Below are 14,128 nucleotides of genomic sequence, written 5' to 3'. Positions count from 1 at the left end.
TAATGTCATTTTGCAAGAAATACACTGCAACTGCACAATAGGCTGCCAGGAGCTGTGGGAACTGCTAACAGCGTTTGCCATCTCCTGGAGAACCACGGTAATAGCAGAGTTACGCTGCTCTGGCTGTGACACCTGCTGCATGCCATGTCTCTCTTGCAGAGCCTCCTCGGTGGATTAAGGAGCCCAGAGGTGGTGTTTACAGCTTAGGAGAGAATCTTTTGCTGCTTTGTGAGGCCATTGGCAACCCAGAGCCAACCATTCAATGGAAACTTAATGGGATGCCCATTGATAGTAAGTAAAGGTCCAAACTTGTCATGTTGGGAGTGGGTGAGATGCACCGGTGTCATGACCAGGGAATGCACAAACCATAGTGCACCAGATTACATCATGCTTGACCTCTATTTAAACATAACTTTGGATTTACTTAATTAATACTAAATATTTAAATATGGTCTTGAATGGAGGTGGGGTGAAAGCTGTGCAAGCATGGAGTGGCAGCACCCATGAATCCCTCACCCAGTGTTGCTCCCATCTGTTGGCACTGTGGGATAGCACTTCTGCTCATTGACTTCTGGTCTTTTTTCATGCTTCTGAATTAGTGCCATCTCCTGATATGATCTCGGTCTTTGCAGGTAGGACTTTCAGAGGGAGAGTCTCTGATGGGGAGCTCAGCCTTACCAACCTTCAGCTTCAGGACACTGCTGTGTACCATTGTGAGGCCAGTAACAAGCATGGCACCCTCCTTGCTAGCGCCAATGTGAATGTCCTCAGTGAGTATTTTCCCACCTCCTTTGTATTTAATAGAAAGGTGTAACTGAGGCGCCCCATTTTGATAACTCTTAAATATTCAGAATTAATTTGGGTTTGTAATCACGTCACTATTTTTTTTAACAGTGTGGTGGTTGTTCTGGGCTCAAAACCTTTGGAATTCAGATGTATTAAGACCGCAGGGGACTGAACTGTGGCCACAACTGTGTTTTTGAATTATTAAATGTATTATGTATTGTTAATCTTTAATTTTAGTTGTGATGTTGAGCCTGTTGTTTGAAGAAAGATTGTGATGGGGATTTATTTAATAAGATAGGTCTCACAAGGAAGCAGAACTGAGTGTGTTCTCTATCTTGAAGTCGAGATTTTGTGATCTGAAATGTCCAGCAGTCAACCACTGTTATTATTGAGGCAGAGAGAGCTCAGTTGACCTCTCTATGGTGAAAAAAGGATGTGGTGCAGGGACCATATTTATAGCCCAGTTCTGAATTGTAGTGCTGCTTGTTTTGCTTTCTGTTTTGCAGACTGCTTGTTTTGTGCTCTGCTTTGCAGATATTGCTCCCTTAATCCTGACTTCAGATGGTGAAAACTATGCTGCAGTTGTTGGTTACAGTGCCTTCCTGCACTGTGAGATTTTTGCCTCACCTGCAGCAGATGTTAGATGGTAAGCTATTGAGAATGACTTTTTCATGTGAAGTAAGTTCATCAGTGCTTCCCAAACACTGAAAAATGAGCTGGTTTTGAGGAGATAATTTAGCAAGTTAAATCAAGACTGTGTTTAATATGAGTATCCTTTGTTTAAGTGCACTCTCTTTCAAGATCCCTGATGCATTTATATTTTTAATTAATTTTTAAATAAACGAAAGGTTAATGAAGTCCCAAATACTTGTGTGAAGAGGTGCTGGGATATTTATTCAAGCTGTTTGTAGCCTGATCCTGCTCCAACTTCATCAGTCTTAGTTTATCACTTCTGAAGTTTGGACACGTTGCTGAGTTGGAAAGGCAATGATTTAAAGAGTGCATCTACCTGGAAGTTATTTCATATGGTTGAAAATCACTGGATTGACATAGCAGTTGACAGTTGCAATAAAATTACAGAATCACAGAATCACAGAATTACCCGGGTTGGAAGGGACCACAAGGATCATGTAGTTCCAACCCCCCTGCCTAGCAGGGCCACCAAACATACACCTTTACTAGATCAGGTTGCCCAGGGCCCCGTCCAACCTGGCCTTGAACACCTCCAAGGACGGGGCATCCACAACCTCACTGGGCAGCCTGTTCCAGGACCTAACCACTCTTCTAGTAAAGAACTTTCCCCTAACATCCAACCTAAATCTTCCCTCCTTCAACTTAAAACCATTTCCCCTAGTCCTGCTATTATCAGCCCTTTCGAAGAGTTTACTCCCTTCCTGGGAGTAAGTTCCCTTCAGGTATTGAAAGGCTGCAATGAGGTCACCCCGCAACCTTCTCTTCTCCAGGCTGAACAAACCCAACTCCCTCAGCCTGTCCTCATAGGGGAGGTGCTCCAGCCCCCTGATCATCTTTGTGGCCCTCCTCTGGACCCTTTCCAAAATTTCCATATCTTTTTTGTACTGAGGGCTCCACACCTGGACACAGTACTCCAGATGGGGCCTCACAAGAGCAGAGTAGAGAGGGACGATCACCTCCCTATCCCTGCTGACCACCCCTCTCCTGATGGAGCCCAGGATCCCATTTGCTTTCCGGGCTGCCAGAGCGCACTGCTGGCTCATGTTAAGTTTCTCATCTATCAGGACCCCTAGGTCTTTTTCTGCCGAGCTGCTCTCAAGGACAACTCCTCCCAGCCTGTACAGGTGCCTGGGGTTCTTCCGGCCCAAGTGCAAAACCTTGCACTTTGCCGTGTTGAACCTCATTAGGTTCACCCGAGCCCAGCTTTCCAGCCTGTCAAGGTCCCTCTGAATGGCATCCGTTCCCTCCACCGTATCGACTGCACCACTCAGCTTGGTGTCATCAGCAAACTTGCTGAGGGTGCACTCCATTCCCTCATCAATGTCATTAATAAAGATGTTAAAGAGCACCGGTCCCAAGACAGACCCTTGAGGGACGCCGCTCGTTACCGGCCTCCACCTGGACATAGAGCCATTGACCACCACCCTCTGTCTGCGGCCTTTCAACCAATTGCTTATCCATCTAGTTGTCCACCCATCAAATCCACCTCCCTCCAATTTGGAGATGAGGATGTGATGGGGGACCATGTCAAAGGCCTTGCTCAGGTCCAGGTAAATGACATCGGTCGCCTTCCCTTCATCCACCAACGCCGTCACTCCATCATAGAAGGCCACAAGATTAGTTAAGCATGACCTTCCCCTGGTGAAGCCATGCTGGCTGTCTCGGATCACATGCTCGTTCTTTATGTGATCAAGCATGTTGTCCAGGAGGATCTGTTCCATCCTCCTTCCTCCCCAAATTACATGTGACAGTTATGGATTAAAGGCTCAGAGTAGTTCAAAGGTCTTGCTAGACACTGTCAGTGCATTGTATGTTTGCAGGAAGCTTGTGTCCATTTATGATTTGCCTGCACGTGGATGGACTGACGTGTTGATTCTAAACTCATCTGTCCCCTGACCACGAAACAATGGTTTCTACAATCATTGAAATGAGCCATAACTATTATTATTCTCTTTTAGGACTAAGGATGATAGCATAGAGCCACTCTCAGCATTACGCTATGAATTAAATAAAAATGGCACCCTGGAAATCAAAGAAACAAAGAAGGAAGATTCGGGATCATATGCTTGCTGGGCTGCAAATTCTGTTGGAAAAAGAGCAATCACAGCAAATCTGGATATAAGAGGTAATACCTCATTTATCTTCCAAACTTAATAAATGTCTACAGTGAACACTGTGTGCATTAGAGCAGGATGAGTGAGAGGGCTTTGATTGTAAGGTTCAGATGTGTATGTGCTGCTCCAGTTCTGTTTTAAAGTATTTCATTGGTTGGTTGGTCGTGTTCCCTGAGGGTCCTGATGAGAGTGAATATTTTCTCTTGAGGACACAGATTCAGGATGGTGAGTTGTATACAAAGTTATCTAGGAATTAGGCCTTGCCAGTAGAACAAACTTAAATGCTCAGTTGGCAAAGTCCTCAAATATACTCTGAGATTCAGATTTGCTGTAACTAACTCAAGAAAATCTTTGTGTTATACTTTAGGCCAGTCTCTTTGCTTTGTAAGTTTTACAGTTATAATAAACATGAAATTGTACAATGAAATTGTCACAAAGCAATATTTCACTGTAAAGAGAAGTGCTTTCTTCCTACTTACTCATCTGTTTCTGCATTCAGATTAGAGGCAATTAAAAGAACAAACTTGATTGCAGTATTTTTGTTCTCACTTGACTTTAATAAGCTTGTAATTTTTCTTGGATTGCTGCCAAAGCTATTGCTATTTCAAACAGCAATTGGACATAAAAATCACATTCCGGCTTTTTTTTATCATCTGTTTCATGACAGTCTTCTAACGAGGATTTTCATCTGTGGTTTTTTATTGGTTTTGAGTGTGTGTGTTTGTTTGTTTGTTTTTCTGGAACTCTGTGGTTTGAACTGAGCTACAAAAGAATTTTCCAAGATATAGAAAATTATATCCTGTCATAGCTCCATTTCAAAACCAGCCTCCTTCGCTTGAAGTGTTTGTATATAGATAGATAAAGACATGATGGTTGCTCCTGAGGTTTATTCCTATATATGAAATGCTTGGTGAAAATTTGATGTAATAATCTTTCTCTCCTGATCGAAGTGTTTTCTGTGATCAACCAGATGCTACAAAAATTGTCATTACTCCCAAGAACCCCCAAGTGTTGAAATCACATTCAATTTTATTGAAATGTCAGTCTGAGTATGATTCACACTTGAAAAACAGCTTCAAATTATCCTGGAGGAAAGATGGATATGAGCTGTCAGTCAGCAGCATAGAAGACAGCAGGTAAGCAAGGAAGAACAAGAGTTTTCTTGAGCTCAGCTGAAATAATGCTGCATGGTGCCAGAGCAAAAGTATTAATAAACATGAAACTTAATAGCTTGAAATGCAAATTTCTGTCTGTGAGAATTCTTCACTTGACAGATGAATAGATCTGCATTTTATATATATGTAAATATACATGCATCTGTAGCCATGACTGGCAAATTATTTTATTTTCCCCGTTTCACTGCCATGGCAGAATGCCACATAAACATTGGTTTAACCCAAAAATAAAACTCTAACCCTTCTGGGGTCAACTGGAGTTCTGTCTCTCCACTTTAGTTGACCTAGTTTTATAGTTGGCCTAGGCAAGTCTTTGTAATGCTAAAGTAAATAGAAAACATGTTTCTGGGATCATATGCAGTCAAATCAGTGAGTTTTTCCTACATAAGTAGGGAAGTGTGAGTGCAGGCTGAATTTTTGTCTACACTTGTATTTCCATTGACTGTAATGGGATGGAGCTCAGCATTTATTCTGTAAGAAGGGTCCCACAGTTGGCTCTCAGATGTCTTTATTAATTAACCATAGCAGGGAGATGATTTCCTAAACACCGCAGCACAGGGGAGGTGGAGGAGGGTCCTGCTGAGGCCTGGGAGGATGGGGAGCCAGGGAAATGCCTAATCAGTTTTCAGTCCAACAGAACCCAGGGGCCTGGATCAATACCAGCTGCCCTGGTGCACAGGGCATGACACCAGAAGGCTGGGAATATTCAGTTATACTCAGCCCTATTATAAGTTTACCCATTAAGATCATTGATTTCTCTTGTTAGGGATCTGTCAAAACTCTGTTTTAAATGCTCATCTGATGCATATGAATGCATCTCAGAACGAGAGAGATGTGCCAACATCAGGCCACAGAGTCTGAATTGTTACAAAATTTAAATAATAGTCTATATCACAGTAGATAATACAACTACAATTGCATTAAAATAAATAGACCTAATGTACAATTACATTATTTAAAGTATTCCTTTACTAAGCTTTACCTGAACAGTTTTTCATCGAACAGCATCAGTCTGTTACATGCTTGTCCTACAGGTTTTACTTTTTCTATTTGCATATGTCCTTCTTTTCCCTGTAGGATAATTATGGACATGGATACGCTGTTCATATCAAACGTGATGTTGGAGGATCAAGGCGTTTACGCATGTGTGGCTACCACTTCCCTTGACAGTGTCACTGCCAAAACGCGGTTAATTGTTCTTGGTAAGCAGATGTTTTCCTGTTATGCCTACAGATTGGTGCAGTGCTTCTATTTATTTAGCTCTTTTACCCATTTCAGTTACCTCAGTGACCTAGATTGGACATGCCCCTTACTCATGAAGCTCAGTTAGAAGTGTGCTATCTTTATATTTGCAGGAATGAGAATTCTGAAGCAAATGTTTGTTTTCTCTTTAGTTGACCATCTCTAAGATTAGGTAGCTGCTTTTCTCAGTTCAGAAGTCAACCAGAGCTGTAGGAGCTTGTCCAGGCTGAAAGTGTAATAGCGTATGAAAAATGGCACTGCTTCTGCTTTGAAGTCATCGGTCAGTTCTTCACATCACTTTACTGGAGGCTTCTGTGCTGATCATCACTTGGACTGTGTTTTGAGGAAGGAAGAAGTGAGGATGATGTTTAGATGTCCAGCTCCCTTGCAGTTAAGCATCTAAAAGGACTAGCTGTCTATGTGAGCGTAAATTATTGGCCAGTGGGGAACTAGCAGAGAAGAATCTCGACCTGCTCAGCCTGAAGCTTGGCCTTGTTGAGCATCCTTACCTGCTGGCCTGAAGGGACACTCAGAATTAAGGGAACAATCTTGCGTAGTGATGCACAGTCCTTTGCACCATCAGCTTCTAACACTTACCTGACTTAACACTTAACTGCCTGTGGAGCTATTGCATGTATAGGAATATGGGCAAAATAAACATTTAGTTAGAATTCTTCTAGGTGTTTGTTTTATTATTGATGAATAGACAGCAGGTTGGACACCTCAAAGATACACCATCACTGTCTTCAAATTAATATACAGAATTTTAGCCCCATATACGCCCCAAGTGTCAAACAGCAAAATACTTGTAGATTAAATCAGGCTTTCCTGATTTTTCCCAAGGAAACATGGGAAAGAAGTATAAAGAAAGAAAAAACAAAAAATCATAACCTTTAACACTTTCTGATGTGTCTTGAGACGCACAAGAAAACTCAGGATTGTTATCTGAAGAATTCTGTCCATTCTCTATTCCTTGCTTTTGCAATGACAGGGACAGCATTGTTTATTGAGTCGGTTGTTTTTGCTTTAAGAAATGATACTGTCAGCCAAAACTTTAGTTGGAACACTGGGGCAGAAGGGGGTCAAACACCCATCAAGAGCTCTGCAATATCATTTCCTTGGTCCACGGAGTTCTTCAGTGTTGAAAGTAGCCTCACGACCAGGAAGCATTTCCTGCATCATCTCTATGACTGTGGTGAATGCAGCTTTGTGTTCAGGACTGCAGTGTGTGTGATTGTGAAGGAATGCAAGGTTGCCATCAGCCTCCTGCTGTGAGAAGTTGTTCTTTTGCATAAGACCTTACGCAATCCAGTTGCAAAACTAATCCAATATAATCACACTGCAAATTGTCAGCCATGTATATGAAAAGCGAGTTTTAATGTGTGCAGGGAGCTATCAGGGCAGCCTTGTGCTCAGGGCTTGGGTAAGCCCCACTCTTGTCCCCCAGAGGTGCAGTGCAGTTATCACATCAAATACACAGCTGACTCTTAAGGTATTCTCAGGACAGCACAAATTGCGCTGGCAGGTAATGAATTTTCTTGTTTCCTTTTAGTATAGATCCCCATGGCTGGGATAATGAATGTTATCCTTTCATTCTAGCAGACAAGGTTCAATAGCTGTCACGGCCGAGACCCCTTCTAGCACTCTAGTTTGCAAAGAGTAAATCCGAGTGATGCTGACATAACTTTCTGCTGAGCAGTGTCAATATCTATTAATGATTCAATAGATCTTTGTGATGATTTGAAAAGAAATATCTGTTGCTCCTAGCACAGTAATAAGAGCAGGTAGGAAATGCTCTTAAAGAGGGATGTTGCATTTATAGGAGAGAAAGCAGGGCCAGAAGATTCAGTGTTTTTCTGTTACAAAGCAGGATCTTTAAAAGCAATTCCTGCTTTTCTAATCTTGTCCACTTTGAAATCAGGCGGTGTTAAACCACTGTCTTCATCAGAGCTTTCTTGTCCAGTCCTTTCCAAAATACCAAAATAAACAGAAGTAATTGGCTTGTTCCTCACAGTCTTTCTGTGTCTCAGATGTTCCTGACCCACCAGAAGACCTGCAGCTCTCAGAACATCAAAACCGAAGTGTTCGACTGTCTTGGAAAGCTGGAGCCAGCCACAACAGCCCTGTTAATGGTATGAAGGATTTCAGTAGCATCATCATATGTCATTTAACATAATGGCACATCGCAGCTGTCAGAATAAAAAAAGTATGCTTAATGCTGTACTTAATTGTTTTTACTATGACAGTTAATTTGTTGTAAGTTTGTTTCCATCCTGCTATTCAGAAGCAGTTCATATTGACACTTTTTTCCTCTGCTTTGTTTCTTCTCTTCTCCAGAGTCGATTATAGAGTTTGAAGAGAGCCGGTGGGAGCCGGGGAGGTGGCAGGAGCTGGCCCGAGCCCCAGGGAACACCACCACCACCCTCCTGTCCCTGGCCCCATACACCAATTACCAGTTCCGTGTCATGTCTGTGAATGCTGTTGGAAGGAGCCAGCCGAGTAAACCATCGCTGCGCTACTCAACACCTCCGGCTGGTAAACACTGCCATCTAGTTTCCTAAATATTAACATTTGTAGTGCTTTGCTGGGAATAGCGTTACCCTCCTGTGCTTCTGAGAGGTGTAAAGAAGCCAGAGCCCTTTGCTCTTTTTCTATTTGATGCGTGTGGTAGGAGATGAGAAATGAAAGCACCCTGCACACCACAGATGCTTTCTGGCCAAACCCAGCTGTCCTGTGTGCCAAAGCAGTAGTTTGGCCAAAGAGAGGATTCACCCTGCAGCTGCCTCCATCAGCCTGGGGATGCCCAACTGAGGGATTTTGTGCTGCTGTGGTTATCAATGCATGTGCTACCAAGGTACCTACAATAGAAAGCTTTCCTGAGCTCTGCTGATCGTGCATCTTTAAGGCCCATTACAGCCATTTACGGACAAACAGATGTTGGAGAGGATCTTCAAGATTTATGGGGAGTCTTTCAGCAGCACTAGGCTTGTCAGAAGTGTTCATTCACAGTGTATTTCTCACTGTAGCAGAAAATGCTGTGTACCTGAAAGTGATTTTAGAGGCCCATTGTTCAGCCCAGCATTTGCATTCCCAGCATTTTCCTTTCTTTTCTTTTCCCCTCCTTTCACTTCAGTTCCAGGTCCTCCAGCTTTTCAGCTATGTGCACCCCACTAATGATACACCTTCTGTTTCATATCCCTGTAGGGAGAAAAATGTCATCCTGATAATCCTCCTACATCTGGTGCTTTGAAATCCAGAAGTCACAGTTTCATGTTAGCTGGTGGCTCCAAACAGCATGGGCACTTAGGAATCAAAACTGCATTAAAAACGTGTTTCATTCTCAGCAGCTTTGCTGATCCAAGTAATTAGTCTCATGAACACTCTTTGTTTAGGTGTCTTTTGCTCTTAGTAATGCTGAAACAAGGAAAGGGTTTTTTGCATTTAAATAATAATTACAAATAGGAATATGCAAACTAACTTTATTAACTGTGATTCCAGCTCCAGACAAGAACCCAGAAAACATCCGAGTTGAAGCTTCTGAACCAAATGAAATGGTGATGAAATGGGAGGTAATGCAAATATGTCTGTCAGTGCTACAGTATCAAGGACAGGTTCTCCTTTCAAGCAGCAAGTCAAGCATGGAATTGATCAGGATGTTTTAATATAAATATGTTAAAATGGAGATAATGAATCCTTTGTCTTGATCTCTCCATCCTTTAGGAAGCATTAACTAATTTTGTAGGTGAGATCATTAATGGTACTGTAGTGAAAGGTAAAGTTACCTTAAATGTCTTCTGACTTTCCTCTTCTACTTTCATTTTTGTTTCAAAAGGCAAATCTTTACATCTGAACTTTGCAGTCTGTGAGGAAATAGAGATGCCCTGTGTGGGCTAGGAGAGTTGCCCAGAGTGTGTTTCTCTTCTTTGCATCTTGCATGTGAGGCAACTTTTGCAGTAATTGTGGCCTCAACCTCGCTCTGCGGGAGTAGCAGCCAGGGAGGGGTTCATTTGCACAGAGCTTCTGTTCTTTGAGCCTAGAGGTTTGAAAATGACTCGAATCAGTTGGCCAGGTGAACGTGAGCTTGGATTTCTGCACCACCACGCTGAAGGAGTGCAGATATAGCTCCTAAGCATGTGTCAAAAGAATCTTGTACAAGTGTTGAGGATGGATTCCAGTCTTTAGTTTCTCTGGCTTTGAAGCTTACAGCTTCAGTGCCAACCATTTAGAGAGATATATATTCCTCCATTTAACACAAGTTTCAACAATTGTGGAAAGAAGCATATTTTTTTGCAGCTTGAATTAAACTCAATTTACATAAGATTTACTTCTCAATCTGCTGCTTGTAGCAAAGAACAATAAATGTTTCCCCAGTGTGAATCCCCACCAGGCTATAATGATGCCAGAGAGGAGATGGCCCTCTAGATCTGTTGACTTGGATCTGGATGTGGGTTTTTTGTTGAATGACGTGGTCCAGTGTCAGGGAAGAAGAGTCTGCTGCTTGGAAGCAGTGCAGAGAGGTGGTGCTCAGCCTTGGGTGGGCAATGCTGGGAACACAGCAGTGGGCAGAAGGTTTGGCCATCCTCCCTACCAGGCAGCCAGTAATTCCCAGCTCAGACACGACAAAAGTAAAAGTGAAAATTGAGACTGAAGAGAGAGAATGGGATGGACAGGCTTTGTTAAATCTTGTTGAATCGTTTGAATGTCCTAAGCAGGATATTCATGTATTTGTGTGTCCTGCATGCTTTTCAGAAGAACTGCTAGACACTGAATATGCTAAAAACGAAACAAAAAAAACCCTTCACAATTTCTGGCAGACAAAAGCTGCAAAATGATGTTAATCTGCCTACTTTGGATTAGGACACCAGATGAGCATTAGTGACTAGCTTTTCAGCCAAGGATTTGTGGCATTAAGGGAGATCAAAATAAGAGTCAAGCAGTGCTGAATTTTAAGTCTGAATGAGAAGTTATTTTTGGGTTGAAAATGTTATTTCTCCAGTTTCTCTTGCAAATCTCATGTCCTGGGATCTTGGCTCTGGAGGTGTTTCGCCCAGCACTGCCTGTTAGAAAGCTTCTCTAACCAATGTGTGCTGATCAGGGCTCTATGTGCGTCTTGCCTAAATAGCAGATGTTATGTATTTGATATGTATAATGTATCATTTAAGTATTACTGACAGTAGGCTGTGTGGTAGGAAATGCCCACAGCTGTTGCAGTGGGCTAATGTTCTCCAACCCCCATCATTTTGGGGGAGCACATGTGACCAATTAACATTATTAATGAAAGAGATACCTTTTCAGAGAAAGGAACTCAATTGGAGAACGTGTCATGACAGACCCTTGCTATGTGTCTTCTAATATTTTACAAATCCGTGTTAATTAGACAAGAACCATGCTGTGATGAATTCTTCATTTGATCAGTAAAAACCAGTAGCGCAGCAGTGGCCCATTAAATGTCCAGGCTCAGTTTCAAGCATTTCATGCATATTTAGAACAAATCTAAATTTTAATGACCCGAATTGCTGTGCTACATAAAATTCCAAGATAAAATGCGTTTTAGCTGTACTGAAAGGCACAAATAGCCTTATGCCACAATATGCATTTTAGTTGTGCAAAAAGACATGCAGTTTTACATCCCAGCGAAACAAAGCAGTAAATAAGAGAACCACAAGTAGGGATTATGTATATATTTAATTTCTCCCCTTCTCCCACAGCCGCTGAAGCCCATGGAGCGAAATGGGCCTGGGCTGGAGTACAAAGTCAGCTGGAGGCAGCAGGGTGTTGAGACCGAATGGAATGAGGAAACAGTGAAGAAGCACTCCCTGACCCTGAGGAACACCCCCACCTTCGTGCCCTATGAGATCAAGGTCCAAGCAATAAATAATTTAGGAGCTGGGCCTGAACCAAATGTTACCACTGGATATTCGGGAGAGGACAGTGAGTAATGGGAACTTTTATACTCAGAACTAAATGCAGGCACTCAGCTCTTGGGTGTTGTAAATGAATTTATAAATGATGCCACATTTCCATGTGTAATCCCAATTTTGTCCTTTGTCCCCTGTGTCCCTATGGCCAGCTCCTCCTCCACAGCCTTGGTTTCTGCCCAGCAGCTTTCCATGGTTCCCTGGTGACACAGGTAATGCCAGCGTCACCAGGCTGTGACAACTGATATGATCTATGGGACAGTGGATAATGGCACTGCTGGGGCCATCCCAAGATCTCTGAAAGCAGCCTTTCCCCTCTGGTGTTTACTCCATGGCTACAGAAGGGATTTGGAGGACTGAAACTGTGTCCAGCTGCAGTAATGAAATGCCAGCCTTACTTAAGAAATCAACGTAGTTAAGCACTACCACCACCAAAAAAAGAATATTCATTTTTTTGTAGGATTTAAGGATTTAAATCATCGAGGGAGTTAACAACCTTGTGGCCAGCTTGTGTGTGGCTCCAAGCTTCCCTGATCCCAAACGCAAATGCTTATTACATTTGCAAACGCTCAGCAGCAGGGGCTGGGAACAGTTGGCAAAGGAGGGTCAATGGTGTTTGCGAGCACTCTGCATTTCAGATCTGCCAATTAATCTTATTAAAGTCAGACAGTTCTCATCCCATACGCAATCTGAAATCTTGCAGCTGTTTTTCCCAAAACGAATTAAACTAACAGCTTGACTGGCCTTTGGAAGGTCTACAGTGGCTTAACCAACTGAGACCAGCATGTGTTGTGTGCTGCTTACTGAAACATCCAGCCATGACCTGCCTGTAACCTGCCAGCACTCCCCACTGCTGTGTCTGGGCATGATGCTGCAGCCACTTGCTGCAGCCTGCAGCAGCCATTACAGTGTACCAGAATTCATCACAGGTGAGGTCAAGCCTTCAGCATATTCAGTTTGACACTTAATGTGTGCTGAGTGGTTCCTGGTGTTTCAGCAGCAACAGACTTCAGAGCTTGAGTCAGAGGTGTGGGCAATGGGAACCTCTGGTGGTGCACTCCTCTGCCCTCTATGCAAGATAGTGAGAATAAAGAAACACCATGGCATGCTTGTTTGCACTTTGTGTCAAAGGTGGGTCTAATTTTGCATCTGCTTCTATCACTGGAAAATCTTCCTTGCTATTCAGGCATCAGTGGATCAAGACTTTTAAAATATATCTATATCTGTATCTAATAGCTGTCTGTGATATACAGTGATTAAAATCCTACTGTTCAATGAGTTTAGCTGTAAAATGAAATAGATTGTAAAAGAAAAAGCACAAAACTGTTGTGATTGCCTTCTTGAGTGCTGTGTTAATCATCTTTTTTTTATTCTTCTCACTGCTGTAAGCATTACTTGAAACAGGAAATCATAAATAGAAATTCATGTGTCCCAGTGCCCCTGTATTCCAGCCCTCAGCAGAAAGCTCTGATTCCACAAAATAATGTTTATTGGCCCGTATCACCCACTGGATGCAGGTGGAATGGCTTTTTTCTTGCCTGCGGGAAGATTGCATGAGCTGGCACAGCTTGAGCTGGAAAACCAAGCCCTGTAGCATATAAACAGTGTGAAATTGAGCTCCTGTAAGTGTCTTTAATATGCAGCACTCCTATTTTTATAGTTCCAGATGCTGCTCCTTCCGGCGTCTCAGTGGATATTGTCAACAGCACGCTGATCAAAGTCTTCTGGTTTGGAATACCAAGGGACAGAGTTCGTGGACATTTAAGAGGCTATAAGGTTATGAATTTCTCTTTAATTGCATGCAGTTTAACAAGCTATTAAATAAATCCTCTGTCAATGATAGATCGCAATCTGTCATTTCTGGGACGATGAGAGAAATCAATATGGTGTTCATCCCCAACAAAGGTAATTTGTTATAGAAATGCCAATCTCGATGCAGGTCAGTTGGTGGAAAACAAAAAGCATGCTGGATGGAAAAAGACATCACCCAGAGAAACACTTCCTGACGTTTGTAGGAGACAGAAACTACGGGATGATCCCTGGTCTGGAGCCCTTCAGTGAATTCCGCTTGACCGTGCTGGCATACAACTCCAAAGGTGATGGACCAGAAAGTGCTCCCGTGGTGTTTGAAACTCCAGAAGGAGGTAAGAAAAAGTGGGATGGAGAGGAATAAAGTGGAATTGTTCACTTAACAAGGCAG

General features: G+C 42.6%; 1 protein-coding gene across 30 annotated transcripts in view; it reads left to right on the top strand.

Moving 5' to 3' along the window:
- Positions 1-14,128, top strand: part of CHL1 (cell adhesion molecule L1 like) — a 108,154-nt gene that overhangs the window by 79,263 nt on the left and 14,763 nt on the right. For all 30 annotated transcript variants that reach the window (XR_014934557.1, XR_014934556.1, XM_085516155.1 and 27 more), the window contains 12 exons: positions 160-291; positions 633-770; positions 1,321-1,432; positions 3,438-3,604; positions 4,564-4,729; positions 5,846-5,970; positions 8,041-8,142; positions 8,348-8,545; positions 9,509-9,579; positions 11,719-11,941; positions 13,589-13,704; positions 13,868-14,072. Coding sequence is in view for 28 of the 30 variants with exons in the window: in XM_085516155.1 (XP_085372281.1) it covers positions 160-291; positions 633-770; positions 1,321-1,432; positions 3,438-3,604; positions 4,564-4,729; positions 5,846-5,970; positions 8,041-8,142; positions 8,348-8,545; positions 9,509-9,579; positions 11,719-11,941; positions 13,589-13,704; positions 13,868-14,072 (1,755 nt within the window). In the remaining 2 variants the exon portion in view is untranslated. The remainder of the gene's footprint in view (positions 1-159; positions 292-632; positions 771-1,320; positions 1,433-3,437; positions 3,605-4,563; positions 4,730-5,845; positions 5,971-8,040; positions 8,143-8,347; positions 8,546-9,508; positions 9,580-11,718; positions 11,942-13,588; positions 13,705-13,867; positions 14,073-14,128) is intronic.

Source organism: Coturnix japonica, chromosome 15 (genome assembly GCF_054131305.1).
Source record: "Coturnix japonica strain WE chromosome 15, WE-NBRP24, whole genome shotgun sequence".
NCBI classification, from domain to species: Eukaryota; Metazoa; Chordata; class Aves; order Galliformes; family Phasianidae; genus Coturnix; species Coturnix japonica.
Note: the sequence above shows the minus strand (reverse complement) of the source record. Positions and strands in the feature narration are given on the sequence as shown.